Source organism: the organism of the source record quoted next, unplaced genomic scaffold (genome assembly GCF_019419815.1).
Source record: "Pyrus x bretschneideri cultivar Hongxiangsu unplaced genomic scaffold, Pyrus_bretschneideri_v1 Contig66, whole genome shotgun sequence".
Classification (NCBI taxonomy): Eukaryota; Viridiplantae; Streptophyta; class Magnoliopsida; order Rosales; family Rosaceae; genus Pyrus; species Pyrus x bretschneideri.
The window spans coordinates 2040447-2066468 of record NW_025999805.1 but is presented as its reverse complement, the minus strand read 5'-3'; the positions used below and the strand labels follow the sequence as shown (position 1 = coordinate 2066468).

The window sequence follows — 26022 nt, the reverse complement described above, 5'->3', positions numbered from 1 at the left end:
TTGTATAAAATCTCCATCTTGCAGTTTGATTTATAAACATCCGTTAAATTTTCTTGAACAATCATGTTGGATTCTAAGAAGCCTGATGGACAAATGGTAGGAACTGTTCCTCTAAGGTCATGTCAGTTCCAACCAACCCAAAAAACATTGAATTTCTTCATCATCAAACAGCCACGAGAATATTACATTTAATTACATCTTAAAATTTTCAACATTCTCTAGTTTTCTTCCTATTTCTTGGATTCCAATTAGAGCATGGCTTTGCAAAAAGTCAAATTTTTGTTCCATTATTTAAATAATTTCTTGAATGTGAAAACCAATGAATGAACGAGGAGCATAACTCGATTTTTTGTTCCGTTCATCAAAAGATATATTTTCATCAACTTGTTTGTGTTTTTAGGGTTTTATTCTACAATTGAGAGTAAGAGCAGCTATGAGGGTTCGAATGGTCATTTCATATTAGAGTCACAAATTGTTTAGTATTACATTTTTAAATGGAGTGTATTCAACATGTGAGGTGTCAATAAAAAAACCCAACATACATTATGTTATTGAAAGTAACTTTTGTGATATGGAAAGAAAAAAAAGGCAATTATCGATACTCCAAAATAGTTATTATTTATCCAAATACAAGAGAATTTTATATATAAAATGATGCTTAATAACATTTTAAAGTGTCAATAACAACTCCCCAAAAAAAAAAAAGAGAAAAAAATTGACAACCTGCCAAAATAGAGCGCATTGTTAAGCCAGCCAGCCAATCTATTTCATAGGGTATTGATAGTTCAACACATTAGTACTGCCATTATTTTTTATTCCATTATTTATTGTTAAAAGGTTTTGGATGGTCGTGGAAAGAGAACTAGACTTAAATCAAGCACACAATATGCAGATTCTTGTTGACAGTCGGCTTATTTTCTGCTTATTAACTAAGCTCCTTCACATTACACGAACACCATCAGCGAACAGCCACGATCTCCTTTTGTGGAACTCCGTTCAATGACGCTGCCGGGTGAACCTTATCTTTGCTGCTGGACATTTTCTGGTTCTCTGTACCTGCAACTGCTGCTGATTCCTGACTAGGTTGTTTTTCAGCTTGTACTGCCGGATATGATCTTCCACTCGAACGGACAAGATCCTTGATGGTCGATATGAGTTCATTATCCTTGATCAAAGCCTCCATTGTCACATGTACACCTGAGAACGCAAAATACGGAATTGAAACCAAAAAGTCAAGATGCATTTTGTCATCTCTGAAACAAGTGAACATCCAAAATATAAACAACGAAAAGAAAAGGCAAGGCCAACTTAGTGGCAAATTGAATCTTGAAAACATATCTTCACATACGGTATCTCCAATAGTGTTTGGGATTTGTGGGGTCATTGATCGTCTCCTCTTTTGCAGGGCGTGTTGTGTATTCTTCTTTCAACGCTAACAAATCCTATCAAGTGCAGAACTCATGAGGAAGGATCCAAAAGAAATAACATACCATTGTATACTGTAGTATTATATAGTATGACTTGTTATGGAGGAGCCAAAATTTCAAAATGTCTTGCGTTGTGCTTTCGAAGGTGTATCAAACTCCAATTGAAAACACACAAAAGACACATTAAAATGTCCAGCACAGTACCTGAAGCGGAAAAATGGCCCACATTGATGGAGCTTCAACATGTTGCCTTAAGATGAAATGTGCAATCTCTGGAACACATCGAGCAGGTGGTGACATGTCAGACCCCACCACATTCTTAAAATATCGCTGCCTTCTTTCGTCATCTTCTTCCCACCAAGCACGCAAGGTTGAGCAGTCATGGCATGACGGAGCACATACCTAAATGCAGTTATATGAATTAACAACATTTCAATCAAAGTTGAGATCTTGAGCCATGCGACCAAATTTTCTTTATACAAAATCTCAATAAACTTATGCTTTATACAGAAATAACAGAAATTCCAAGCTTTCTATAGGTTTAAATTTTTTACAAAAACTACAACAGGATCAAGTTAATTTGTTCCCCATTCACTCTTTCAAGAGATGATTTTCTGAGTGGCATCTTTCTCTAAGAAGATGAGGAAATTAATCTATTTCTAGGAACTTAATCCTTAGGAAGCAAATCATTGAAGCATGATCTCCATCATTATGAAGGCGATAAATATGACTCATTATCTTACCGTCATATAGCCATATTGAGAAGGAATACCAAACTCCAAATCAGGTTCACTGGGCATGCGCTGAATGCGTAAACCTATTAATCCTAGTTCTTGCATCACCTGCATCCAAAAACCAATCACAAAATAAGAAATCAATAAAAACAAAGAGGGCCAACAACCATCGAAATCAGGCTGAAGTTTATAGTGGTTGTGTGGGTTGGTAAGGGCTGAGCAAACATACAGGATGAACACAAGAAGGAATAAGCCCCAGATCTTCCCCACAGGCGAGCATATCTGATGAGTTAAGCAGAGCAGGTAACGTTTTCAAAGCATTCTCCCGCCACAGATTTTCTTGCCGGTGGAAGTAGTAATCATAGTATAATCTTTTCAATACGTTTTTGCTGTATCACACAAAAACTGATAAGAAAATATATATGATGGAAGTAAATCAGCACAAACCAAAAAGAGGTGAGAGGGGGGAACTCTTTTGTAACAATGAGCAGAAGAAAACCAAATGACTTGATTTTAAAAAATGGTTCTCCTACCAAATTCTTCTCCATCAAGATAATATGACCAAATAAGCCTAATCTCATGTTCCCAAACCAGAAACTTTTCGAAGTACCTGTGGTCGTCCAAATCATTAAAACTTGGAGTATCTTCAAGATTGAAACGAGGATAGAAATTCCTTGGATTTTCTGTATCTCTTATGAGCACTATGTTCTGCAATAACAATTACATAAAATATTAACCAACGAACAGCAGTACCAGTGGCAATCCCTTTAAAATACTTGGGAAACGCAAGAAAAGCTTCTAGCATATGTCTAGAAGAATCCAGTTTTCTTGTTTTCATTTTGCAGAATCATTTTCTAGAAACAGGTTTGCAACACTTACAGACCCTAAAAGTTCTGAGAAGTACATCAGAATTGTGTTCATTCATCCAATGTAATTATGTTAACTCAACTTAACTGACTAATAACAAGCCTAACTGATAATGCTGACATAGCATTGACATAGTAAGTCACTGGCCTTATATTATTAGCACTTGCTACCTGTATAAGATCAAAGGAACATCAGTCTAGAATTAACAGTGTGAAACTCTTTGATAGGAAAACTACCTGTATAAGATCAAAGAGTTCATGCCGTATCTTGTCTTCATCCTGCAACAGAGACCTTTCTGCGAATGACTTCAGCTTGGAAGCAATTTTCTTCTGAGTGTTGCAGTCCTCCTTAAACTGATAATCAAGAATGGGAAAGAAAAAATGTTCTTGAATACAAAGTTTAATTCCGTGGTCGACTATAACAGAAAATACAAGAAGTAATGGACACTGAAGCAAAATACTAGAAGTAATGATCATACAAAAGACCGAAGTAGGAGTGTTGGATTTCACAGCCTGAAGTTTATATACGGTTCAAATTGTTTAAAACTAACTTTTTAACCAGCCCAAATGTCAATGCTTTCAAAATGTAGCTGTACAATAGAATGAACATAATTACTGCCCCACATCCCAACAGTTTAAGCTTTTAGCAGAAGTGGTAAAAGAACAAACTTTATCATGACATTGATAGGAGCATATTTATGCAACTCAGTTATGCTGTTTCCTTGCATTTAGTTACTTAATTACTATCTATTTTAGTCTTTTAAGCTATTTTCGTATGTTTTCAGGTCCTAATGACAAAAGGAGCAAGAAAGTGCATTTTGAGGCTATTTGGAGCAGTTTTGGGCATGGATTAGATAGCTTAACTATGGAGTAACGTGGATTGACAAAATTGAAATCAAGAGATGCTAGGAAAGGCTAAAAATCTGGAGAAAGCAGTCCAAATGCAAAGAAGATAAGGAAAGAGCAAGAAATAAGGAATCTTATCCAAATTTCCTTATCTTATCCACACTTTATCCAACCTTATCTTATCTTATCCTATCCTAATCTTTTCCTACCTTAATTCCAACTTCAAAGAGGACTCCTTTTCACATTAAATCACCTAAATATCAAGTTCTAGAAGCCCTATTTTCGTGCATTAAATTTATGCCACATGTAACCCTTCTAGAAGTTCTAGAATCTGCCACAAGGACCATTCCTTGTCCTCCTTGGAATCTGATTGAAAGTGTCCTTGTTCTTTGGTGATTTGGAGTCCTAATTCCTCTCCTTTTCAGCCCAAATTCGTGCCTCCCCTTCACCCTATAAATACTTAATGCCACAACACTCAAAAACCACCACCCTTTACCATAAATTCACACCACACCATCCACCACACCTCAAGATCCTAAATTCACACAAATCCCCATTGTTGGCAGCAAGGAAGGAAGGAGGAGCCGCCTGGAATGTTTCTAGGTGTATTCTATCTTTGTTCTTAATGTTTAAGATTAATTATCTTTGTTTTGCGAACATGAGGAGCTAAACTTGTTTTAGCTAGAGGAAACTTTGAAACCATGATTATATTTGCAATATTAATTGATTACTTTCAGTTGTGATTTCATAAATCGTGAATATAATTTACTTAATTACTTGATTAAGAATTTATTCTTGTGTGTTGATTAAGAGAGCCCGTTTAGTTTGCATGCATGAATTTGATGCTAAAATATAAGCGAGTTTCACCTAATCGTTATGAACTTATATTTATAAGTAGTGGAGGTTGCTAGTCACAATCGTGTTAAGTAAATTCCTGGCAGAAGTATCATGCTGTTCATAGTTACGAATGCCTTATCAATGCTTATGATTTTCACAAAGCCTAATGATCTTTGATTGTATCTCTATTATGCTGTTCATGTAGGGAACTATTGAAGAATAATTTGGTTGCCGATGCGTATTCCATTCAATTCAATGACTTAAGGAAAATCTGAGGGTTAATTAGTGCTGTTCACGGTTAATCTGGGGTGTTGAGGTTCATGGTTTATTGGAAAAGCAACTGGAAATTAATTTGTACACATCTGTCATGTGTGGAGAATGACCCTCTAGCTAGCTTATCACCCATATTTTTCCCCAATTTCGTCCAAGTTGTTTAAGTCTTTAAATCTGTTTGTTTTTACTTTAATTTCGTCCAAATCAATCTCCCATTTAATTAAGTGTGTTAGATTAGTTAGAAACATGTTTAAATCTGTCCAATTTAGTGTTTTGAGTCTTAATAGTCTAAAATTCGTCCAAATAACTTCTTAGAGTCCGTTTCGAGTCAATTTAACTTAGTTTGTGTGTTTTGAGTCTTTTTAGTTTGTTTTGAGTCATATAAGTCTAGTTGTTTAGTGTAGTTTGTTTAAGTCAGTTTAGAGTAGATTAGCATCCCTTCTAATCCCCGGCCTAAAACGATCCCTACTTTCATATACTACAATCATAGGGTTTTAATTTGAGTGTTAGAATATTTCACATCAAATTTTGGCGCCATTGCCGGGGATTAGTAAAATTGCTAATCCCTCAGTTTGTTTGTTTATTTTTTTTTTATATTTGATTTAGTTTTATTTCTTTGATTTCAGGTACTAGAGAAGCAAGACATGGAAATTGCTAATCTTCAAGCTCAAATAGCGAATCTTACGTGTCAGTTATCACAGTATGCCGAAGGGTCTACAATGCAAAGTGTCCCTACATTTGGTGGTTCTTATAGGCAAGAATATCAAGCAAATCAATGTGCACAAAGAGATTGGAGTGATCATACAAACTCTATGTAGTGGGAATTTCAACAAGTCGAACACAAATGATATTGGCAGCCATATGAAGAGTTCTATTCAACGCCTATGCAGCCACCACAACCTCATATACAATATGCCCAACCAAACACTCCAGGCGGCTCCTCCTTCCTTCCTTGCTGCCAACAATGGGGATTTATGTGAATTTAAGCTCTTGAAGTGTGGTGGATGGTGTGGTGTGAATTTGTGGTAGAGGGTGGTGGTTTTTGAGTGTTGTGGCATCAAGTATTTATAGGGTGAAGGGGAGGCACGAATTTGGATTGAAAAGGAGAGAAATTAGGACTCCAAATCACCAAAGAACAATGACACTTTCAATCAGATTCCAAGAAGGACAAGGAATGGTACTTGTGATAGATTCTAGAACTTCTAGAAGGGTTACATGTGGCATAAACTTAATGCACGAAAATAGGGCTTCTAAAACTTGATATTTAGGTGATTTAATGTGAAAATGAGTCCTCTTTGAAGTTGGAATTAAGGTAGGAAAAGATTAGGATAGGATAAGATAAGATAAGGTTGGATAAGATGTGGATAAGATAAGGAAATTTGGATAAGGTTTCTTATTTCTTGCTCTTTCCTTATCTTCTTTGCATTTGGACTTCTTTCTCCAGATTTTTAGCCTTTCCTAGCATCTCTTGAATTCAATTTCATCCATCCACATTGCTCCATAGTTAAGCTATCCAATCTATACCCAAAATTGCTCCAAATAGCCTCAAAATGCACTTTCATACACAATATGCCCAACCAAACTCAGGTTCGTCAATAGATTACAATCAAGTTCTTAATGAATTAATTTCTTTGGTGCAGGGCTCACAAAATCAAGTCAAGGAGGCTCTTCAAGGAGAATATTGACAGCCATATGAGGAGTTCTATACAACACCTATGCAGCCACCACAACCTGCCCAAACAAATTCAGGTACGTCTTTGTATAATGATACGCTTATTAAGTTACTCACCAATTTTTCTCGGGGGCAAGAAAATCAAAACAAAGCAATGTAAAATCAAGACAAAAGGTTGGACCACTTGGAAAAGCAAATTGGGCAGATAGCGGAGTTCGTAGGACAGTTTCAAGACCAAGGCAAACTCCCTAGTTCAACCATTGCAAATCCGAAAGGAAGATTTGAAACTACCAAGGCAATCATCTTGAAAAGTGGCAAGAAGGTTGGAACGGACCCTCAACCATCAAAATCAAATCACAAGAAAGATTAAAGATTGCAATTTGAGGAAGAGGAGTTGGACAAAGCCACGGCAAGGGTAGAACCACCCTTGCCGCAGCCACCTCAAGACCCCAATTCGTCCACCATAGGTTAAGGTTGTTCCAAATTTAATTATTTCTAACCCCATTCCACCAAATGTCCCTATTCCTTGCAGGATCATGCAATCCAAGGAAGCAGAGGGTGAGAAAGGCATCTTCGAATCCTTTCCAAAGAATCAAGAGCAAGATGTGGCTAGGGAATGTCTAGAATTCATCAAAGAGGATATACTTGAGACAATAATTCGCAAAGAAATTGGATTTTATGACACAGGATAAGTCATAACTCTCAAAACACCAAATCTAGCTGAATTTTCTAGTCCTACAACTTTCGAAGGGGTGTTTATTCTTGACTTTATGTCGGAGCACACAGGTAAGCCACCTCCCCGAATTTCAATTTTGTTTTATACTAATATGTTGTTAATGATTCAGGCACCCACTCTAGAATTTAAACCATTACCGGATCATCTCAAGTATCATCTCCCATTCAAAGATCAATTTCATGCCATGGGACCTAGGGGAGCTTAAAAGGAGGTATCGTCCGGCTGGAAGACGTTAAAGCAAGCGCTTCTTGGGAGGCAACCTATGCATGCAAATAAAGAAGACCTAGGAATCTCCAACACTCCATAACCAGATTTGCGTTCCTAAACCCTACTCTTTATTGCTTTTACTTTGCCATGATTGTCGTGTTTGTTAGTTGTATTATGTGGTTATTTGTTTGTGAGTCTATACTTAAAACATTGAGGACAATGTTTGGTTTAAGTGCAGGGGGTAAACAAAGTGTTTTTGCATGATTTTCATGGGATTTTATCACCTATCACTTCTAAAGTTGTTTCTCACTGTTTTTAAGTGTTTTTAGTGTGTTTTGAAGTGTTTGCATGTGTCTTAAACAGAAAATCCAAAAATTTGAAAAAAAAAAAAAAAAAATTCGAAAAAGTGTTTTAAAAACCCAAAAAGAATTGTTTTGAGAGTCGTTTTTGTTTGTGTCTTAGGATACCTTCCAACACAATGATGAGGATTTGGTTTTTAATTGCATGACTATTGAAGAAAGTTACAAACATGGATGGAAGTTTGATATGCTCTTTGGTTTATGCTTAGTGGTAGTTGACATTTACGAATTCAAAGTAACCACAAAGGAAAAAAACTAAGTTTTTGTAACATGCTTGAAGGAAGAAACTCAAACTAACGCTACAACCCTGAGAGACTTGAACCTAAACTTTATTTGAAGAGTTATTAATCTTGATTTCTTGTTTTCTAAGTCGTTGCATGATCTCATTATTCTTTGCTTGGTTGCTACTTAGAATGCGTTTCATCACTATAGTTCCAAATACTAGAACTCATGCCCATTTCATTCAAAGCATAAAATTGAGTGCATAACATAAAATAAGATGAAGTTGTTTAGTTAAAACGAGAGCCAAAAAACCTTACCCTTTGCATATGTATTGTATGTTAACCCCTTTGAGCCTTAGTTAACCTAATTTTCTTTGTTAACCATATTGTCTTTACCTAGCCTAGAATAGGACTATCCATACCCTTGTTCTTAAAGTATAGTAAAGCATAACTTAGAGGGAATTCCTTTTGTTCTACAATTTGCAGAAAAACAAGTGTTGGGGAAGGATTTTCGTGGGAATCTAGAGGGATGAATGATTTATGTGCCAAAGAAAAGAATAGAGCACGAAAAAAAGAAAAAAAAAACAAACGTGAAAAAGAAAGAAAAGAAAGAAAAAAGAGTTGAAAATAAGTGAGAATGAACTCACAAGTGTTGATTGTTGAAGAAAGAGTCCAAAAGTTTGAATTTGACCTTGAGTTTTGTGTGAAGTTTCCCTTGGTGTTCAAAGTTGATTTCTGCATTCAAAAGTGAATTCTAAGTGTTTATTTCATTACTTTGCTTACTATTGCTTTAAGAACTTTTGTTTATCCTTACCTTTCTTTGTTAGCCAATACCCTAGCCCCGTTACAACCCACCCTTAAGACTTCGATCTTGATTGTTATATGTTTCAATATGTGGAGTTTAAAATTGGTTTGAGTATATGGCATCCTTGATTCTCGCGTCTAAGTAGTGGCATTCCATTCATGAGATCATATACATGTTAATAATTCCAGAAAGTGCCTTCTTTGATTATATATATGTGAGTATTAGTCCACATGTTTACATCAATTTTCTCACATATACCTAGTGTAGGGAGTAATCAGAAAATCTATGTGAAAATAGAGAGTATATCCAATGAGGAATTGAGGGAATTCTCTAAGGTATGTTACTACATTCAAAATCATGTTTTAATTGATTAAATGCGAGCTAGTGTGTGGTAACTATGGTTAAGTATATGCTCGAGGGTAGGGATAACTAAAATCTATGTGAGTGGTAATCTTTAATATGTCATGTTGCATTGGAAATCCCTGAGCCAATTGTTGGAAGGTCTAGATTGTGTTTTGTTTGTTTTATTTATTTCATTTTGCTCGAGGACTAGCAAAAGCTAAGTGTGGGGGAATTTGATAGGAGCATATTTATGCTACTTAGTTATGTTGTTTCCTTGCATTTAGTTACTTAATTACTATCTATTTTAGTCTTTTAAGCTATTTTCGTATGTTTTTATGTCCTAATGGCAAAAGGAGCAAGAAAGTGCATTTTGAGGCTATTTGGAGCAGTTTTGGGCATAGATTGGATAGCTTAACTATGGAGCAATGTGGATGGACGAAATTGAATTCAAGAGATGCTAGAAAAGGCTAAAAATCTGGAGAAAGAAGTCCAAATGCAAAGAAGCTAAGGAAAGAGCAAGAAATAAGGAACCTTATCCAAATTTTTTTATCTTATCCACACCTTATCCAACCTTATCTTATCTTACCCTATCCTAATCTTTTCCTACCTTAATTCCAACTTCAAAGAGGACTCCTTTTCACGTTAAATCACCTAAATATCAAGTTCTAGAAGCCCTATTTTCGTGCATTAAGTTTATGCCACATGTAACCCTTCTAGAAGTTCTAGAATCTGCCACAAAAACCACCACCCTCTACCACAAATTCACACCACACCATCCACCACACCTCAAGAGCCTAAATTCACACAAATCCCCATTGTTGGCAGCAAGGAAGGAAGGAGGAGCCGCCTGAAATGTTTCTAGGTGTATTTTATCTTTGTTTTTAATGTTTAAGATTAATTATCTTTGTTTTGCGAACATGAGGAGCTAAACTTGTTTTAGCTAGAGGAGACTTTGAAACCATGATTATATTTGCAATATGAATTGATTACTTTCAATTGTGATTTCATAAATCGTGAATATAATTTACTTAACTGCTTGATTAAGAATTTATTCTTGTGTGTTGATTAAGAGGGCCCGCTTAGTTTGCATGCATGAATTTGATGCTAAAATATAAGGGAGTTTCACCTAATCGTTATGAACTTATATTTATAAGTAGTAGAGGTTGCTAGTCACAATCGTGTTAAGTAAATTCCTAGCAGGAAGTATCATGCTGTTCATAGTTACGAATACCTTGTCAATGCTTATGATTTTCACAAAACTTAATGATCTTTGATTGTATCTCTATTATGTTGTTCATGTAGGGAACTATTGAAGAATAATTTGGTTGTCGATGCGTATTTCATCCAATTCAATGACTTAAGGAAAATCTGAGGGTTAATTCGTGCTGTTCATCGTTAATCTGGGGTGTTGAGGTTAATGGTTTATTGGAAAAGCAACTGAAAATTAATTTGTACGCAAGTGTGTCATGTGTGGAGAATGACCCTCTAGCTAGCTTATCACCCATATTTTTCCCCAATTTCGTCCAAGTTGTTTAAGTCTTTAAATCTGTTTGTTTGTACTTTAATTTCGTCCAAATCAATCTCCCCTTTAATTAAGTGTGTTAGATTAGTTAGAAACATGTTCAAATATGTCCAATTTAGTGTTTTGAGTCTTAATAGTCTAAAATTCGTCCAAATAACTTCTTAGAGTCCGTTTCGAGTCAATTTAACTTAGTTTTTGTGTTTTGAGTCTTTTTAGTTTGTTTTGAGTCATATAAGTCTAGTTAAGTGTTTTTAAGTGTAGTTTTGTGTTTTTAAGTCAGTTTAGAGTAGATTAGCATCCCTTCTAATCTCCGGCCTAAAACGATCCCTACTTTCATATACTACAATCACAGGGTTTTAATTTGAGTGTTAGAATATTTCACATCAGACATCAAGGCAAGAGGTCATGAGTTGGAATCCCTACAATAGCACACTCCCACTATAAATTCAATTCCATAAGTTTAAGCTCTAATGGTGGAGAGAGACGCATGTAAGGAGTGTTAGAATATAAAAGTATTGTTAGCCTACATCCTAACAACTTCAAATTTGGGAATAGAGGTAATCAAACATTCTTTATCAACAATATCGATGAAGTTGTCCATATTTCTTCAGGTGCATCTACAGCGCATACAAAGTTCAGAATAGGGAAGAAATCTCATCCAAGATCATTAGTGAGTGATTTCCATGATCATTAGTGAGTGATTAATGGTTATTAATGAAAAAGCAGATAAAAATCTCCAAGATTAACCAATAATTTTCACCTCATAATGGTTCTTCTGATATTCATTTAGAAAATTTGAGGCAATAAAAGTCCATGAAGCTCCAAATTTATCCTGAAACAAGAAAGTAAAATTTATAGAACACAAAAGGGATCAATAAAGACAAGAATAAAAGACAACAAAGCTTACAAAAGTACGATAAAATCATCATAGTTCAGCTGCAAATCTGTAATAAGTTGATAATACATTAGGAGAAGTAAATTATAGATGACTAGGAAGACTTGCTTACCTGTAAATATTCCTGCAGAATATATGGGCGACTCAAGCGATCAAAATCCCATATGCCCTCTCTTTCAAGTTCCTCCTACAACAGAAGGATTAATTTTTGTGAACTAACTTTGAAAATGAAGAAAAATTAATCCTTGATAACAAGTCACAATGTTGTAGCCATTGTCTCATCTTGCCAAATGATATTTGACTAACAAGTCTACCTGACTTAGTGGAATGGAAGGTCGAAATTTCCCAACAAGCCCAGTCATGGCATGTTCTGGGAGCTCCCAGATACGAAAGAAACCCAAAATGTGATCAATTCTGTAAGCGGTAAAGTATTTTGCCATCTGTCATATAAACATAGAAAGATATTTATCTAAAATGCAAGCAACAAAAAAGGTACAATAAAGAAGGAATACTAGGGAAATCTAGCAAGAAAAACCTGTGTCAAACGAGCACGCCACCATGCATAGTTGTCTTTCGACATCTCCTCCCAATTGTAGGTAGGGAAACCCCAATTCTGCCCATTTTTATCAAAATAATCTGGAGGAGCTCCAGTGGATGTGTTCATGCGGAACAAATTTGGATTGACCCAGGTATCCACACTGTTTCTGTCAACACCAATAGGTAGATCTCCTTTCAATATTACACCTTTCCTTCTTGCATAATCTGCAGCTTCTGACAGCTGCCGTTCATGAAATCACCAAAGAAATCAACAATGGATGCCACAGTGAAATTGGATATAATAACAGAACGTGCAGATGTTGCTAGTAGTTAGAATAAATACTACTTACTTGTCCATACAAATGAAATTGGATATAATAATGGAAGCAGATTATGTCATAGTGACAGCTGTCTTTGGAGACGAGTTTCTCTAGCTGTCAGAAAGAGAAAGCCGAACGTTAGAGCTTTAATATTATAATATCTATATAATCAGAACTCAAATTTTGAACTAATTAGCAATATATATGAAAGGAAGTACCACACAGTTGACAAAGGAAAAAAAAAGTCCACACAAAGAAGGGTGATCACCTTTTCTTTTGAAAAATGAGAAAACCGACCCCATTGACTGTGATCTGATGTTTCAAAGAAGTCCCGTAAAAAACAGAAGGCAGCATAGGGTTTTAGCCAATCCTATAAACAATGATCAATAGAGAAAATCTTAGCACTTCAAGTTGAAAAGGGAAGCCGAAAACTTCTAAAATATGCAAATATTATTATAATAGCAAGAAGAAGAGTTAAACTATGTAACCTGATTCTCAGAAAAAAATTTCTCGAAGGAACTGGAGTTAAGAATCAAATCCTTCTCTTGAGCAAATACTTTATTCGCAATAGCAAGTTTGGTAGTCAAGGTAGCCTCATAATCAACATCCTACAAAGATGCAAACCAAAATATGTTAATTTCAAAATCACTTTGTATACTTAGCGTTATTTAGAGACCATCATACTTATGTCCATGAAATTTGTTAATAATATTTTCATGTCATCAAGAACAAACAGAACTACCAAAGATTTCCAACCTTAGGGTGAAACAGATGGTGCTCAACAGTCATGTGCTATTTTTGAAGTAACCTGATTATATCTAAATATTCACACTCCAATACATAAGGACGTCATCTTTTCATTTTCAGAACAAAGGATAACATTTAGTGGCAAAAAGAAAAACATAGAAGAAAGGAAATAATGAATAAATAACAATTTGTTTGTCATCATTAGATAATCTTTTATGATTCTCATGTCCAGAGTGGACCCTACACAATGAAAAACTTATTTTTCGAATAAGAATTTGTGATCGTTGTCTTACATCAGACAAAGGTCTAGTTTAGAACAATAAATGGATTTTACTTTAGCCTGGACTGCATTGCTACTACATGGTCCCATGTTTGGTGCAGTATAGGTTTTTCCACTTTGATGTAATAATGTTTGGAAACGTAGACCCATGTTTCCGTAAGACAACAAACCATAAGAGCTTAAGGCGTTGGGAAATAGGTAAACAATGTATATCAACCAAACACTCTCCTTCACATGACATGGAGCCACATCCAGCACGTGGTGAGGCAGACAAATGCAGACACATAAAAACAGATTAGTACAGACCACCTGCACCTTGAAATTAGCTAGGCAGAACCTCCTGCAACTAGAGATCATATTAAATCAGTGGGTACAACTGATCCTCTGGAAACTGGCTTGCAAGGTATCAGTGACACATAATGAATATTAGGAATTAAGGTTAATAGTTGATTATCAGGCATCTATCCAAAATTATGCTATAATTTATAGAGTTGATTACTAAAGGAATTTATGTCCTGGAACTCTATAAAAAAATGTAGTACTTCCATTCGAAACTGAAATCCAAGTGTTTCTCTTTTTAAACATGGTAGTAGGGTAACGCTTGAGACCTAAACCACTGTCACCCTTACCCTTTTTTGACCATAAAAAGGACAAAATAAAAAAACAAGAAAACATACTTCTTTTTTGTTACTGTTCCATAGGTTCCATTAATCTTGTTGCCCAGATCTCGTGTCATTTCTCTTCTTACTCAGGTTCTCATCTCATGTCTTTCTTCTCATGGATGAAAAGACACAGAACAAGGATTCTGCCTTATTCTGCTTTTATGACTAGTGCAGATACCTTCAATGGGTCAGAGTTGGCTAGGATTTCCTAAAACCTCATAAAATGCGTTTGACTCTGTTTGAAACAAGCTATGATTCAAAACTGGGCCTCCTGCCCATCCTAAAATCTTGTGGTCTTTAATAGGGTTATTTCCATTTTGCTATCTGGAAGTTTAACCGTTTTCAGCCTTTACTACCTCTAGGTTTTTTCTTGACATTTTTCATATACAAACTTTTGTTTGAGGATAGATTATACCTTCAGCCTTGTCATCAAGAGGTATTGACATGGCAGTAGATGGACCCGCAAATTGTTTAGAAACAATAAAAGAAACTATAAAAAGTTATTAAATTAATAAATAAAAATCGAAAAAATGGGAAAAATAAAAAGAAAAATTAAAAAATGGTTTATCTTGTAGTGCTTTTCAATTAAAATAAGCCTCACAAATTGTTTAGAAACAATACAAGAAACTATAAAAAGTTATTAATAAATAAAAATCGAAAAAATAGGAAAAATAAAAAATGGTTTATCTTGTAGTGGTTGTCAATCAAAATAAGCCTCTTAATAGACGTTCAGGAAAACAAGCCTCTTAATAGTTGAATTGTAATTATTTTGTGCCAAACTTGCACCTTCCCCTACTTGTTCAAAGATAATACCATCACTAATGAACAGAAGGCCTCTTGCACGAAATGTTTTTCAAATTTCGAAGTCTGGTCCAGCTTGCCTACTAATGTACTAGTCATTCATAGTTAAAATAGTAAACTCATTAATGTGATGTAATGATATGCAAGAAATAAATATAATCTTTTAAGGAACTACCTTTCCATTCAATTGTTCTTTTGCCTTCTCAATCTCGAGCTATAAGAAAGAAAACGAAGGAAAAAAATCAGGAATCAAGTGATAATAATGAAAAAACGAAGGAAAAAATCAGGAATCAAGTGACAATTTAGCATCCTTCAAAGGAAAGCATAATAATTACTCAAGTTTTTCTTATTATACAAGTGAAAAAAAGATTTATAAAGATCACCTTGATATCCGAAGACATACTTTCTGAAAGTTCCTGTACTCTTAGGTATAAAGGATGCAATGCAAATACAGAAAGTGAGCTGCATGATGAAGAAATGAAAGCCAAACTTTGAATGAGATGGAACTTTCAAAATAATAACATAAGTATCATAGAAAAAAACAATGCAATTTTGATGTGCATTTTAGTCAGCGAACAATGAACAGAATACAACAAGGTGGTTTTGTAATCGAAAAAATATGAAGATAAAAAGGGTAGTTTTGTACTCTATTGGACTGGAGGGAGAGAGAAAAGGATCACGGACGAGGGGAAGGTGGGGGAGAAATGAGAGAGTCTTCATTTTTTGGTTGGGAGGGAGTTCAAAGTGGAAAGGTGAGGTGAAGAGTCGTCTCAATTTGTTCTTGATCCTTCTTATCCTCCAACAAACCCCACTTGAAACCAGGTACATCGGCTAACTTATATCTACACTCGTTTTCCCCTTCCTTACCACTTCTCCTTTCTTTATGCCAACCAAGAAAAGAGAAAATAACATCCTTCCCTGATTGCTTTACTCTTCCCGTGTAATTTCCCCATCCATTTTTCCAATTATCCACCCTCCCTTCCATAGATCACATTGGTGTACCGTTCAGGGAGCTAGAGAAGATGAAACCACCAGATGGAAGTTACTTTTCCAAGGCAATTGCTATTCAATACAACAAGAAAGCTTTTCTCATTTATTGTATTGGATTTAATGTTTAGATAATAATTAGAGACATAGGAACTTAAGAATGCACATATTATCCAGCTAAAAGTGGCAAACAACCGAAATTGTCTCCCTACAAAATTTCAAGCCAGTTTTATGCATCAAACTTTGATTGAGCTTTTATAAATAGCCAATGGCATCAAGGAAGACAAAAACGTTATAGTATTATGATAATGAGGTGTCAACATACCTGTAGGGGTATGAATCCCACCACATTCCATGCACTGATGTATCATTAATAGGTAAAAGCTGAACCAAATGAAAGCCAGAATCTGCAGCCCAGTCAACAACTAATTTCAGGTCAAGAAACTCTCCAACTCCAAGATCATTTTCTGATCTAACAGAAAACATTGGGATTGCAACACCAGCACCCCGCCAAGGCATTTCCTAACATCATCAATCCAAAAAACAATGATCAACACAGAGGAACACTTACGCTACAGCATGTGCTTATATATTTTCTCCATTATGCAACTGAATGTTTACTTAATCATAATTCAGGGTAAGTAGGAGTTCACTAGCTTACTCGCATCATGCCATCTGAAAGAAAAATGTATCTCGGTTGAGTTTTTGAGGAGTCAAGAACAAGGTCACGGTTTGGACCATTTTCTGGAGAAAAGTTTCCTGCGTTGCCATATTTGCAATACTTATATGTGGACCATCTGTTAAGGAAGAAAGAGAGGGATGGTCTAACAATAACCATAACACATTAAAATTTAATGACAAGGACAAGGTCAAATTGTCCAAGATAAAGCTTTGACAAGGATATCTTATAGGGAAATCACTCTTCGGCAAAACACAGTCAGCATGCCAAATTGATTCACCAGCGTAGCTTAGTTTAAGCCCATTCTGAACATTCCACTGTCCCAACTTTGAGGTGTTACCAATAATAAATATCTGCAACAGTTTTGACCAAAAATAAAAAAACTGCAATAATCAAGCTTGGATATCTTTCCGGAAGTAACCCCACTTTGATTGAAAAAAAATATATTTTTTGCAAGTATAGTTGCAGATAAGTATGAACAATTGACTAGAGAATAAGGGACAGTTACCGCTGTTTCTTCTTCTATGTTTGGACAGCTGATTTTGAAATGGACAAGAACAGAATCTGTCAATGGGAAGGCACATATCACATGATTTAGCTAAAGAAAAGAATATGAAAATGTAATATTACATGAGCAGTAACCATAATCTTCAATTTGGATACAATTACCATCCTGGTCCAATGTGTTTCGGATGACTCCGGGAGGTACTTCAATGTCCAAACTCAATTTCGGACCAAAGATGACGTCTTTGAAGGCACTTCTAAAAGGAAGTGAATCAGCACCCACCTGGATATGAACAGAGCTTTTAGATCAAGTTGTTGATGAACCTAACATTACTCTGCATGTTATGTTCTAACAACTGGAGGAAGGCAGCTAAGTGGAAGATAATATTATTAAAAATAAATAGAAATACTACTCAGTTCTAACATGGCATCTCTAAAGTTTTTAATTAAAGCTTAAAAGGCTAGATGCCAAATTTTGATTAAAAGAAAGCAAAGAAAACCAAACACAAAAACACTAAGATTACGAAACCACAATTTCTGGTGGAATGTTGCAAAATTCCGAATTTGTTTTATCTTTTTCTTTCTTCAATCACAGGCACAGCGACTGAACGAATCATATCACAAAAAAAAAGCAATTACTATAACATTCCCAATATCCCAACATACCATCCAATGGCTAACTCTTACTGTGTCAATCATAATAAAATAAAAATAAAAATAAATAAAAACCAGAATCAGGCAATAAAAGTAAAGGGGATTATTAAGTTAATGGTAAACAAACAGTATTAATAACCGAAAAGGTCGAGAAAGAAAGAAAGAATGAGACCTGCCAAAGGTCATGAAGCTCCACTGCCTCTCCATCTTGGATCCCCTCAGGCAGTAATATTTTACGCTTATCTCCCATTTCCCATCTCAGAACGTTTCGCTTCTCATCGACGACATAGTAAGTGTAGTCACATTTGAAGCCCTTTGGAACAGAGATGGTCCCAAACCATATGAGCTCCTTCCCATGGTGGACAGGGCTCAGTAGCAGACCCTTTTTGATATTCCATGAACCAAGCACCGGCTCGGAGCCGCACACCAGAAGGCTTTGACCCCACTCAGTGTAATATGGTATCCTGAAGCTCACATTCACCGGCTTACTACTACCATACTTGCTGCTGCTTCCGGACAACAATCCCAATTCCACCATTTTCTTTTTCTTCAAAAACTGATCGGTCCCAGATCTCAAGTTTCTATCAGTTTCTGGTCCTGGGCAATTGAGAGATGAGTAATTAAGAAGCATGAACAAATCACAAACAATAATAATGCTCAGAAAGCAAAAAAGCAGTGAAATTTACGAAATCCAGAAGGGGAATTCCTTTCCACTGTTTGTTTCCCGAGAAAATTAAGACAAACCCAAATCAAAACCAAGAAAATCAAAGCAGAGCTTCACTCACATGAACCGAAAGCTTTTGGTTCCCTAGTTCCAAGTCGGTTGGCTCGCTCGTTTTATCATATCAAAACACGAGTAAAAGCAACAGTGGCCAACCAATACAATCAGATGCAAAACAGATTGAAAATATCAGAGATGGTCATTTGTTTGATTCGAAAAAAAAACAAAAAGCAGATTTCTTTTTCCCTTTCTATGAATTGAATTAAACACAGATTTATTTACTTATTATTTTTGGAGAATGAGGAGGAAATGCAAAGCAAAGCTGCTCTCACGGGAGAGTGACACTTGACAGTTGGTTCCGAGGAGAGAGAGAGAGAGAGAGAGAGATCACGCCCTTACTCTCTACATTTAACTTTGCAAACGAAGGACTTTTTCCAATCGTAATTTCTAGCTGCAGAAAAAATGGAAATATCATATGCTGCTGTCTTTTAGAACTCTAATAGCCGTACAATATATTTCTTCCTTTTTAAAAACTAAATTCACTCAACTCAATCACGTGATTGAGGAAACAGACTCATTAACGACAAAGTTTTCCCTTCAGGTATTGTGATTTTCATAGTTTCATACATCAAGTTTTTTTGTCTTACTTTTATATTTAAAGTGAGAATTTTGTGAAACTTTCGTACTTCTGTTAGTCTTCTGTTTGGACTCGATTTTACATTATCAGTCCGAGTAATCATGGTCGTTGAATGACAGAATGAGTAGAATTTTAGACCATAGAATGACAAAGTGGTTGAAATGATTTTTAGTTATTATTGAGAAATAATATTGTGATTTTAATCATGATATTATCTCTTAGTAATATATTAAATTATTTAAACCTAAAATTTGTCTAAATCCCAATTAATTTGAATGATGGTGGAATATTGGGATATACACGGCGTCAAATAATAAAGCAAGTAGTACAGTTCAAATTGATTAGGATGTCTGTCAGTGGACATGTAGATTGAAGTAGCTTGGAGTGGAGATTAGGATATGGGATTTGATGATCTTAAAGTTATGGTCTTGGATAATGATGAAATAAGCAACCTAGGTAGACTAGGTCTTTTTGCATGGTGATAGATGTTGTCAGATGGGTTTAAAAGCTACTGATGGAGTTTTTTATGATGAGATAAGAAGCCTAGGTAGGCTAGGCTTCTGATGAGATGTGATAAGCTTAATTTTTAGGTTTGAAAAGTCAAGGAACAAATCCCACAGATCAACTTGAAGGATATGCCTTGGCTTCTGATGTGGATCAAGTTCAGTTCTGTGAATTAGAGTTGTAGTTGGACTCTACAAAATTATCTGGCCGCGCGCACATAACATTTGCTTCTATAAATATAGTGTCGCGGACAACATTCAGGGCTCTCCAATTCAACACACAAATTGCCCTGCACAAACCTCTCAAACACTTTGAGATTTTTTTTATTTTCTTTTTCCGCCAACACACCTTTAGTTTGGATAAACAACACTGTGAAGGCAACCGGCGAACACCTTCAGTTTGGATAAACAGCACTGTTGCCGTAGAATCAGCCGACCGAGGAGCACCTTCAGCTTGGATAAGCAACACTGCGTCGAGGCCGACTGGTTACCTATCCAAGTCTCAGTCAAGAAGGGTTTTCGAATTCTTATTAGTAGAGGTCATCTTATTAGCCTTCCCGGCGAAGTAAGGTGTTACAAGTTACTACATTTGGCGCATTGAACACTGAGTGATTTTAGGATTGGATACTCACAAGTGAGTTTTAGAGTTCAACATTCTGACGGCCGAACCACATTTACCATCAAGACATACATCTCTTTTGAGTACCTGTGTCTGTATAGTTTGGAGTTGATTTGATGTGCGTATACTCTTACGAATATAATCACCCTGACCGAACTCAGCATCGACAACTCGTGAAGTTCGCAGAACTAGCAGCCTTGTCTTCAGGCTTGAGAACCCGAAGGGCGAGACGTGTTCCTTTCTCGTTCACAGTTGCAAGATTAAGAAGTCAGCAGTGCGCTCAATGCAACATCAACAAATTTTACTCCTCGACCGAGCTCAGCCGACGAGTTAGCACGCCCCGCACACAACCGAATGATGTAGTTAGCCTATTAATTATTTGGCCTACACGCCACGTAGGCATTGTAATTTTTGGGGTCAACACCTTCCTATCAAACCCTCTCGTAAATCGTCACATAGCGTCTTAGCGCCCACGTTGATAGTAACTAAAAAAATTAAAAATTAAAGAAATAATAATAAAATAAGGTTATTTTATCTAATAACCCCATCCCCCATTTTGGTTCCCATCCGGATCCTCTTTATGAGGATCCTTAGGATTCTCACGTCCTATCTGTTCATGTACATCGTGCGGATAAGATGTGAGGATCCATAGGATCCTTTTTGCCCATCCCCTTACTTCGAACCAAGCAGCCTCATCCCCCACCTCGAACCACACTTGTCTTATCCCCTATCCCCCACGCCAACAAGAGCATATCACCGCCACCCTCTCCATCGCTTTCAATCTCTTCAACATCGATGCCCTTCACAGCTCCGACAACAACATCAATAAAAGTGACCTCGACTTCAACCGTCGGTATAAATCACACTTTTTGGCAGTCTAAGTTAATATTAGGAGAGAAGATCCTCACCGGATCCTTGTTGTGAGGATTCCGGGGATCCTCCAATTACATCCGTTCATCATACATTGTGCGGCCAGTTTTTGTTAGGTACTGTTTATATTCAATTTTAAATAAAAAAAATTTACAATGATTTCTGACCGCATGATGTACGATAAACGGATGTGATTGGAGGATCCCCAAGATCCTCACAAAAAGGATCTGGCGAGGATTCTCCTGGAATATTTAGGACATCTAAGTCTATTTAGATGGGGTTTTTTTTTGTTATTATAATTAATAGTTTTTATAAATATTGGGGCATTTATAAAATGAGAAGGTACGTCTTAGTCATATAGGATAAATTCTCCTCTTAGAAATCCTTAATATCTAGGATTCACTCATCATAAATAAGAGTGACCAAGGGCAGAGCTGTTATACACTCTAGCAGGATAGGGTAAGTTCCAGAATTACCCATGGAAGTTGATGATTTGATTATTACTTAAGCGTTAATAAATGTGTTCATTTTTATTGGTGACACATCATTTAATTTATAAATTTTGTTCACAAATTTAGTCTCCCTAGCATTACCTATCTTTTAAATGTTTAATTTTATTATTTTACCATTTTTATTTAGCCTTAAATTCAAATTTAAGATATTTAGCCCATGTTTGATCAGATTAATAAGTCCAATGTAATGTAAAATAAAACAATGCTAGTGATATTAAGCTCACTTAACTAGTTTATCCGATTTTTTTATCTTTCCATTTTTCCTTGATTATATTAGCCCACCCCTTTGAGTGAACATATTATGAAGATTCATCACCTTATGTTTTTTCTTATTTGGCATCATACTACAAACATTGTTTAACCTCCGAAAAATTCGTTGCGCACTTGCGGGGTGACATTTTTTCACACAAGTATAGTTAAACGTAGCTCAACTAAATCTTTATTAATTAGTGAAAATTTCTTTGTCAACTAAAAGAGGGTAAACAAGATTACTTAAGTCTTCTATCACACAAAAAAAATGATGAGCAATAATGTAATTTCACAGGTCCAAATTTTACTGTTTTTATTGAAACCTCACCTACCGGTGATGTTAAAATACCTCCAATATATATAAACCAAAAACAAAAACCTCTCATTCTCTCTGTGACATCCCACATCGCCTAGAGGAGTGATCCTTAAATGTATATTCTCATCCCTATCTAGTACGAGGCTTTTTAGGAGCTCACTGGCTTTGGGTTCCCGAAGTTAAACGAGAAAGGGGATAGAGCAATCCCATGATGGGTGACCCACTGGAAGTTGCTCGTGAGTTCCCAAAAACAAAACCGTGAGGGAATGGTAAACCCAAAGGGGACAATATCGTGCTACGGTGGTGGAGCAGGCCCAGGAAGTGATCTGCCTCGGGCGGGGATGTGACAAATTGGTATCAGAGCCTAACCTTGGCCGCGTGTGTGCCGATGAGGACGTCGGGCCCCTAAAGGGGGTGGATTGTGACATCCCACATCGCCCTAGGGGAGTGATCCTTATATGTATATTCTCATCCTTACCTAGCACGAGGCATTTTGGAAGCTCACTGGCTTCGGGTTCTGTAGGAACTCCGAAGTTAAGCGAGAAGAGGGCTTGAGCAATCCCATGATGGGTGACCCACTGGGAAGTTGCTTGTGAGTTCCCAAAAACAAAACCGTGAGGGAATGGTAAGCCCAAAGCGGACAATATCGTGCTACGGTGGTGGAGCAGACCCGGGAAGTGATTCGCCTCGGGGTGGGAAGTGACAATTTGGTATCAGAGCCTAACCCTGGTTGCATGTGTGCTGGCGAGGACGTCGGACCCCTAAGGGGGGATGGATTGTGACATCCCACATCGCCCAGGGGAGTGATCCTTATATGTATATTCCCATATCTACCTAGCACGAGGCCTTTTGGGAGTTCACTGGCTTCGGGTTCCATAGGAACTCCAAAGTTAAACGAGAAGGGGGCTAGAGCAATCCCATGATGGGTGACCCATTAGGAAGTTGCTCGTGAGTTCCCAAAAGCAAAACCGTGAGGGAATGGTAAGCCCAAAGCGAACAATATCGTGCTACAGTGGTGGAGCTAGCCCGGGAAGTGATCCGTCCCGGGCCGGGATGTGGCACACTCTCTCTCTCTCTCTCCTTCTTATTTTCTAAAAGAATGTGTTCATACACAAAAAATATGTAGGCAAATGCTAGTATTTGATAATGCAAACTGCAATGTTAGTTTTCACATTCAAACGAATAACATGCCTCTCAACATCATGGCTAGTAAGTGTCTATAATTAATGTATTATTGTGGGTTTTTTTTTTTTTTTGGTTGAAATGTATTATTGTGGTTTGACAAGATTAGATTTGACGTGACGTGTTTTAAGTGTCTGACAAACTAGGCAAAAAAGTCTGAATAATATCACTATATTATCAAAAGCTCAATGAGCATTTTTTGCTTTTTAGCTCACAACTCTCCAAAATTCAAGTCCAACACATTAAGGGTGCGTTTATTGCATCGAACTATCTCGGACTGGACTAGCTTCAGGGAGTAAGCTAGACTGGCTTAGACTACACTAAACTAAATTGACTTAGTGAAACGTTTGGTGCAATGTCCAACTAAAAAGAAGGATAATACCAAACTACAATATTATATTTTTTAATTCATATCTAATAATATTATATTAATTAATTCTACCTTTTTTTATTCTAAAAAAACTCTCTTTCTCTCTTAAAGCCTCCATCAGTCCATATTTTTCTCCCTTTTATCTCCCTTGTTCTCTCCATCCCACGCTCTCCTTCCATTCCCTTTTTTTTCTTTCAGATTAATTGCCAAAATTTTTTTTGCAAAACGAAGAATCGAGCTTGGTTTTTCAAGTTTTTGTTCGGTGGGTGTGGAATCCCGAATGGGCAAGCTTGGTTGGCCTAGATCCATTCGATTTTGGGTATGACCTCGTTGAAATGGTGATTTGTGCTTGCAACACCGTTGTTGAAGCTGGGATTGGGGACACTTCTGGCGTCGTTGCGTCTTACAACAGCGCTCATCCGACAACGTTCTTTCAAATATCTCGTCTTTTGGGGATTTGGGTTTCAACAACAATGCAGGTCTGTCGTCGATCGTTGGACAGCTATGAGGACGATGCGAAGCATACTGGAGTCCTGAACTGAGCCTGAGATGAAGCAAAGCAAGTGTAGGAGACGGGATTAGCAATCATCTCCTTTTCGGGGGGGGGGGGGTCTTGCTAAGGCTCCTTAGCGAAGCATTTAATCCTAGCAAGTCCAGCTTAGTCTCATTAAACATAATCCTTGCTTGCACCAAACATGCACTAACTATCTTACTAGTTAAATTAAAAACTGAAGAGTCACTAGCTACGGAAAAGGATCCTCGCTGGATCCTTTTCCTGGGGATTCCTGTGATCGTGACTGTTCATTATACATCATGTTTTCTTTAGGTACAATTTATATTTAATTTAAAATTTAAATGATTTCTGATCGCACAATGTACGATGAATGGCCATAATCACCAGATCCTTTTCCACCAGCTACATGTAGCTAAGAAGAGAGAATTTCAAAATTATTTAACTTTCAAAAACTTCACTCCCTTCCTATTTGAATGATTACGATTAAGTCACATCAACATCTTATATTGATTTTATTATAGAGACAAAAAGATAAAAATCAAAGTGTGAGAGGAGGGAAGGAAAGGGGAAGGGAATACGAGGATAGAGAATCCTTCTCATTTTCTCACAAGCTCCAGTTCAGCAAGAAGAAGAGCCTAATAGAGAGGACAAAAGAGTCTTTTTAACAAAATTTACATTGATCAATTTTCAAATTCAGGACCATCTTGATGCTAAACGGACAAGCTATAATAGCTTTTGGGTATTTGGCTAGCTAAAATAGCAAACTCTTGTTGGGGATACTCAACCAATTAGAAAGTTATATAACAATATCCACTCATTGTCTCACATCACATAGTAATTTCATAAACTTAATTGTTTACTTATTAAATATATATGACATTTTTACTCTAAATTACTCAAAAAAGGAGGGAAAGATTAAAATAATGGGTTAGAATTGAAAAAAATTATTTTCAAGTGTTCATAAGTCACTCAAACTACTCAAAGATTGATTTTAGCATTTAATGCCCACGATACTATTTAGTTAAAGTGCTCCTATGTTCATCCCACCCACAATAAATTTGAAATAGGATCCTAATCTTTTCCCGCCCAAAGTTATTTTTTGACCCACACTAAAGAGTTGAAACATAAGTGTCCACTTATCTTGACTTATTTTCTCACCCACCTTATATGCTTTTGTCATGACACTTTTCACTAATTAGTTAATAGGGCAGATGGAATCAACCTCTCCACTAGCACAATGCTTTTAATCTAAACTACGTATTAACAAAATTCTTTGTCAACCAAATCAAATTTTTACTTTTTTTTTTTTCAAACCTTACCCACATGTTATCATAGAATCTTTAATTCGAAAAACAATCCTCTCTCTCTCTCTCTCTCTCTTCCATATATTTTCAAGAGAGTAGAATGCGGTTAGGAACATAAAATATAAGAATCTTAACGGGAAAATCTATGAAAGTAGTAGAACTTTTGGTGAGGAGAAGGATAAATATTATGTGCCTTCAAGAAGCTAAGTGGGTTGGTCTTAAGGCAAATGGAGAGCTTATTTTTATAATCTTTTCAATGAAAGACACAACATGAGTACTTCTTTGGGTGAGTTAAGAAACTAAGAATGGAAA

General features: G+C 36.4%; 1 protein-coding gene across 2 annotated transcripts; it reads right to left on the bottom strand.

Moving 5' to 3' along the window:
• Positions 1 to 599: 599 nt before the first annotated feature.
• Positions 600 to 18976, bottom strand: LOC103966218 (4-alpha-glucanotransferase DPE2). 2 transcript variants are annotated; one of them, XM_009379373.3, is made up of 23 exons: positions 18699 to 18976; positions 18086 to 18510; positions 17425 to 17542; positions 17264 to 17319; positions 16981 to 17108; positions 16738 to 16864; positions 16402 to 16598; positions 15473 to 15551; positions 15265 to 15303; positions 13088 to 13207; positions 12868 to 12969; positions 12630 to 12713; positions 12278 to 12520; positions 12057 to 12182; positions 11855 to 11929; positions 11608 to 11679; positions 3265 to 3381; positions 2772 to 2869; positions 2391 to 2550; positions 2171 to 2269; positions 1632 to 1829; positions 1349 to 1442; positions 600 to 1197 (listed from the first exon to the last, which is right to left on the bottom strand). In XM_009379373.3, exons 2-23 carry the CDS (start codon positions 18449 to 18451, stop codon positions 959 to 961), a joined length of 2937 nt encoding a protein of 978 aa, XP_009377648.2. In that variant the 5' UTR covers positions 18452 to 18510; positions 18699 to 18976; the 3' UTR covers positions 600 to 958. The 2 variants fall into 2 exon arrangements, with proteins under 2 accessions (XP_009377648.2, XP_009377649.2); XM_009379374.3 differs by having other exon boundaries at positions 18086 to 18504.
• Positions 18977 to 26022: the final 7046 nt, after the last annotated feature.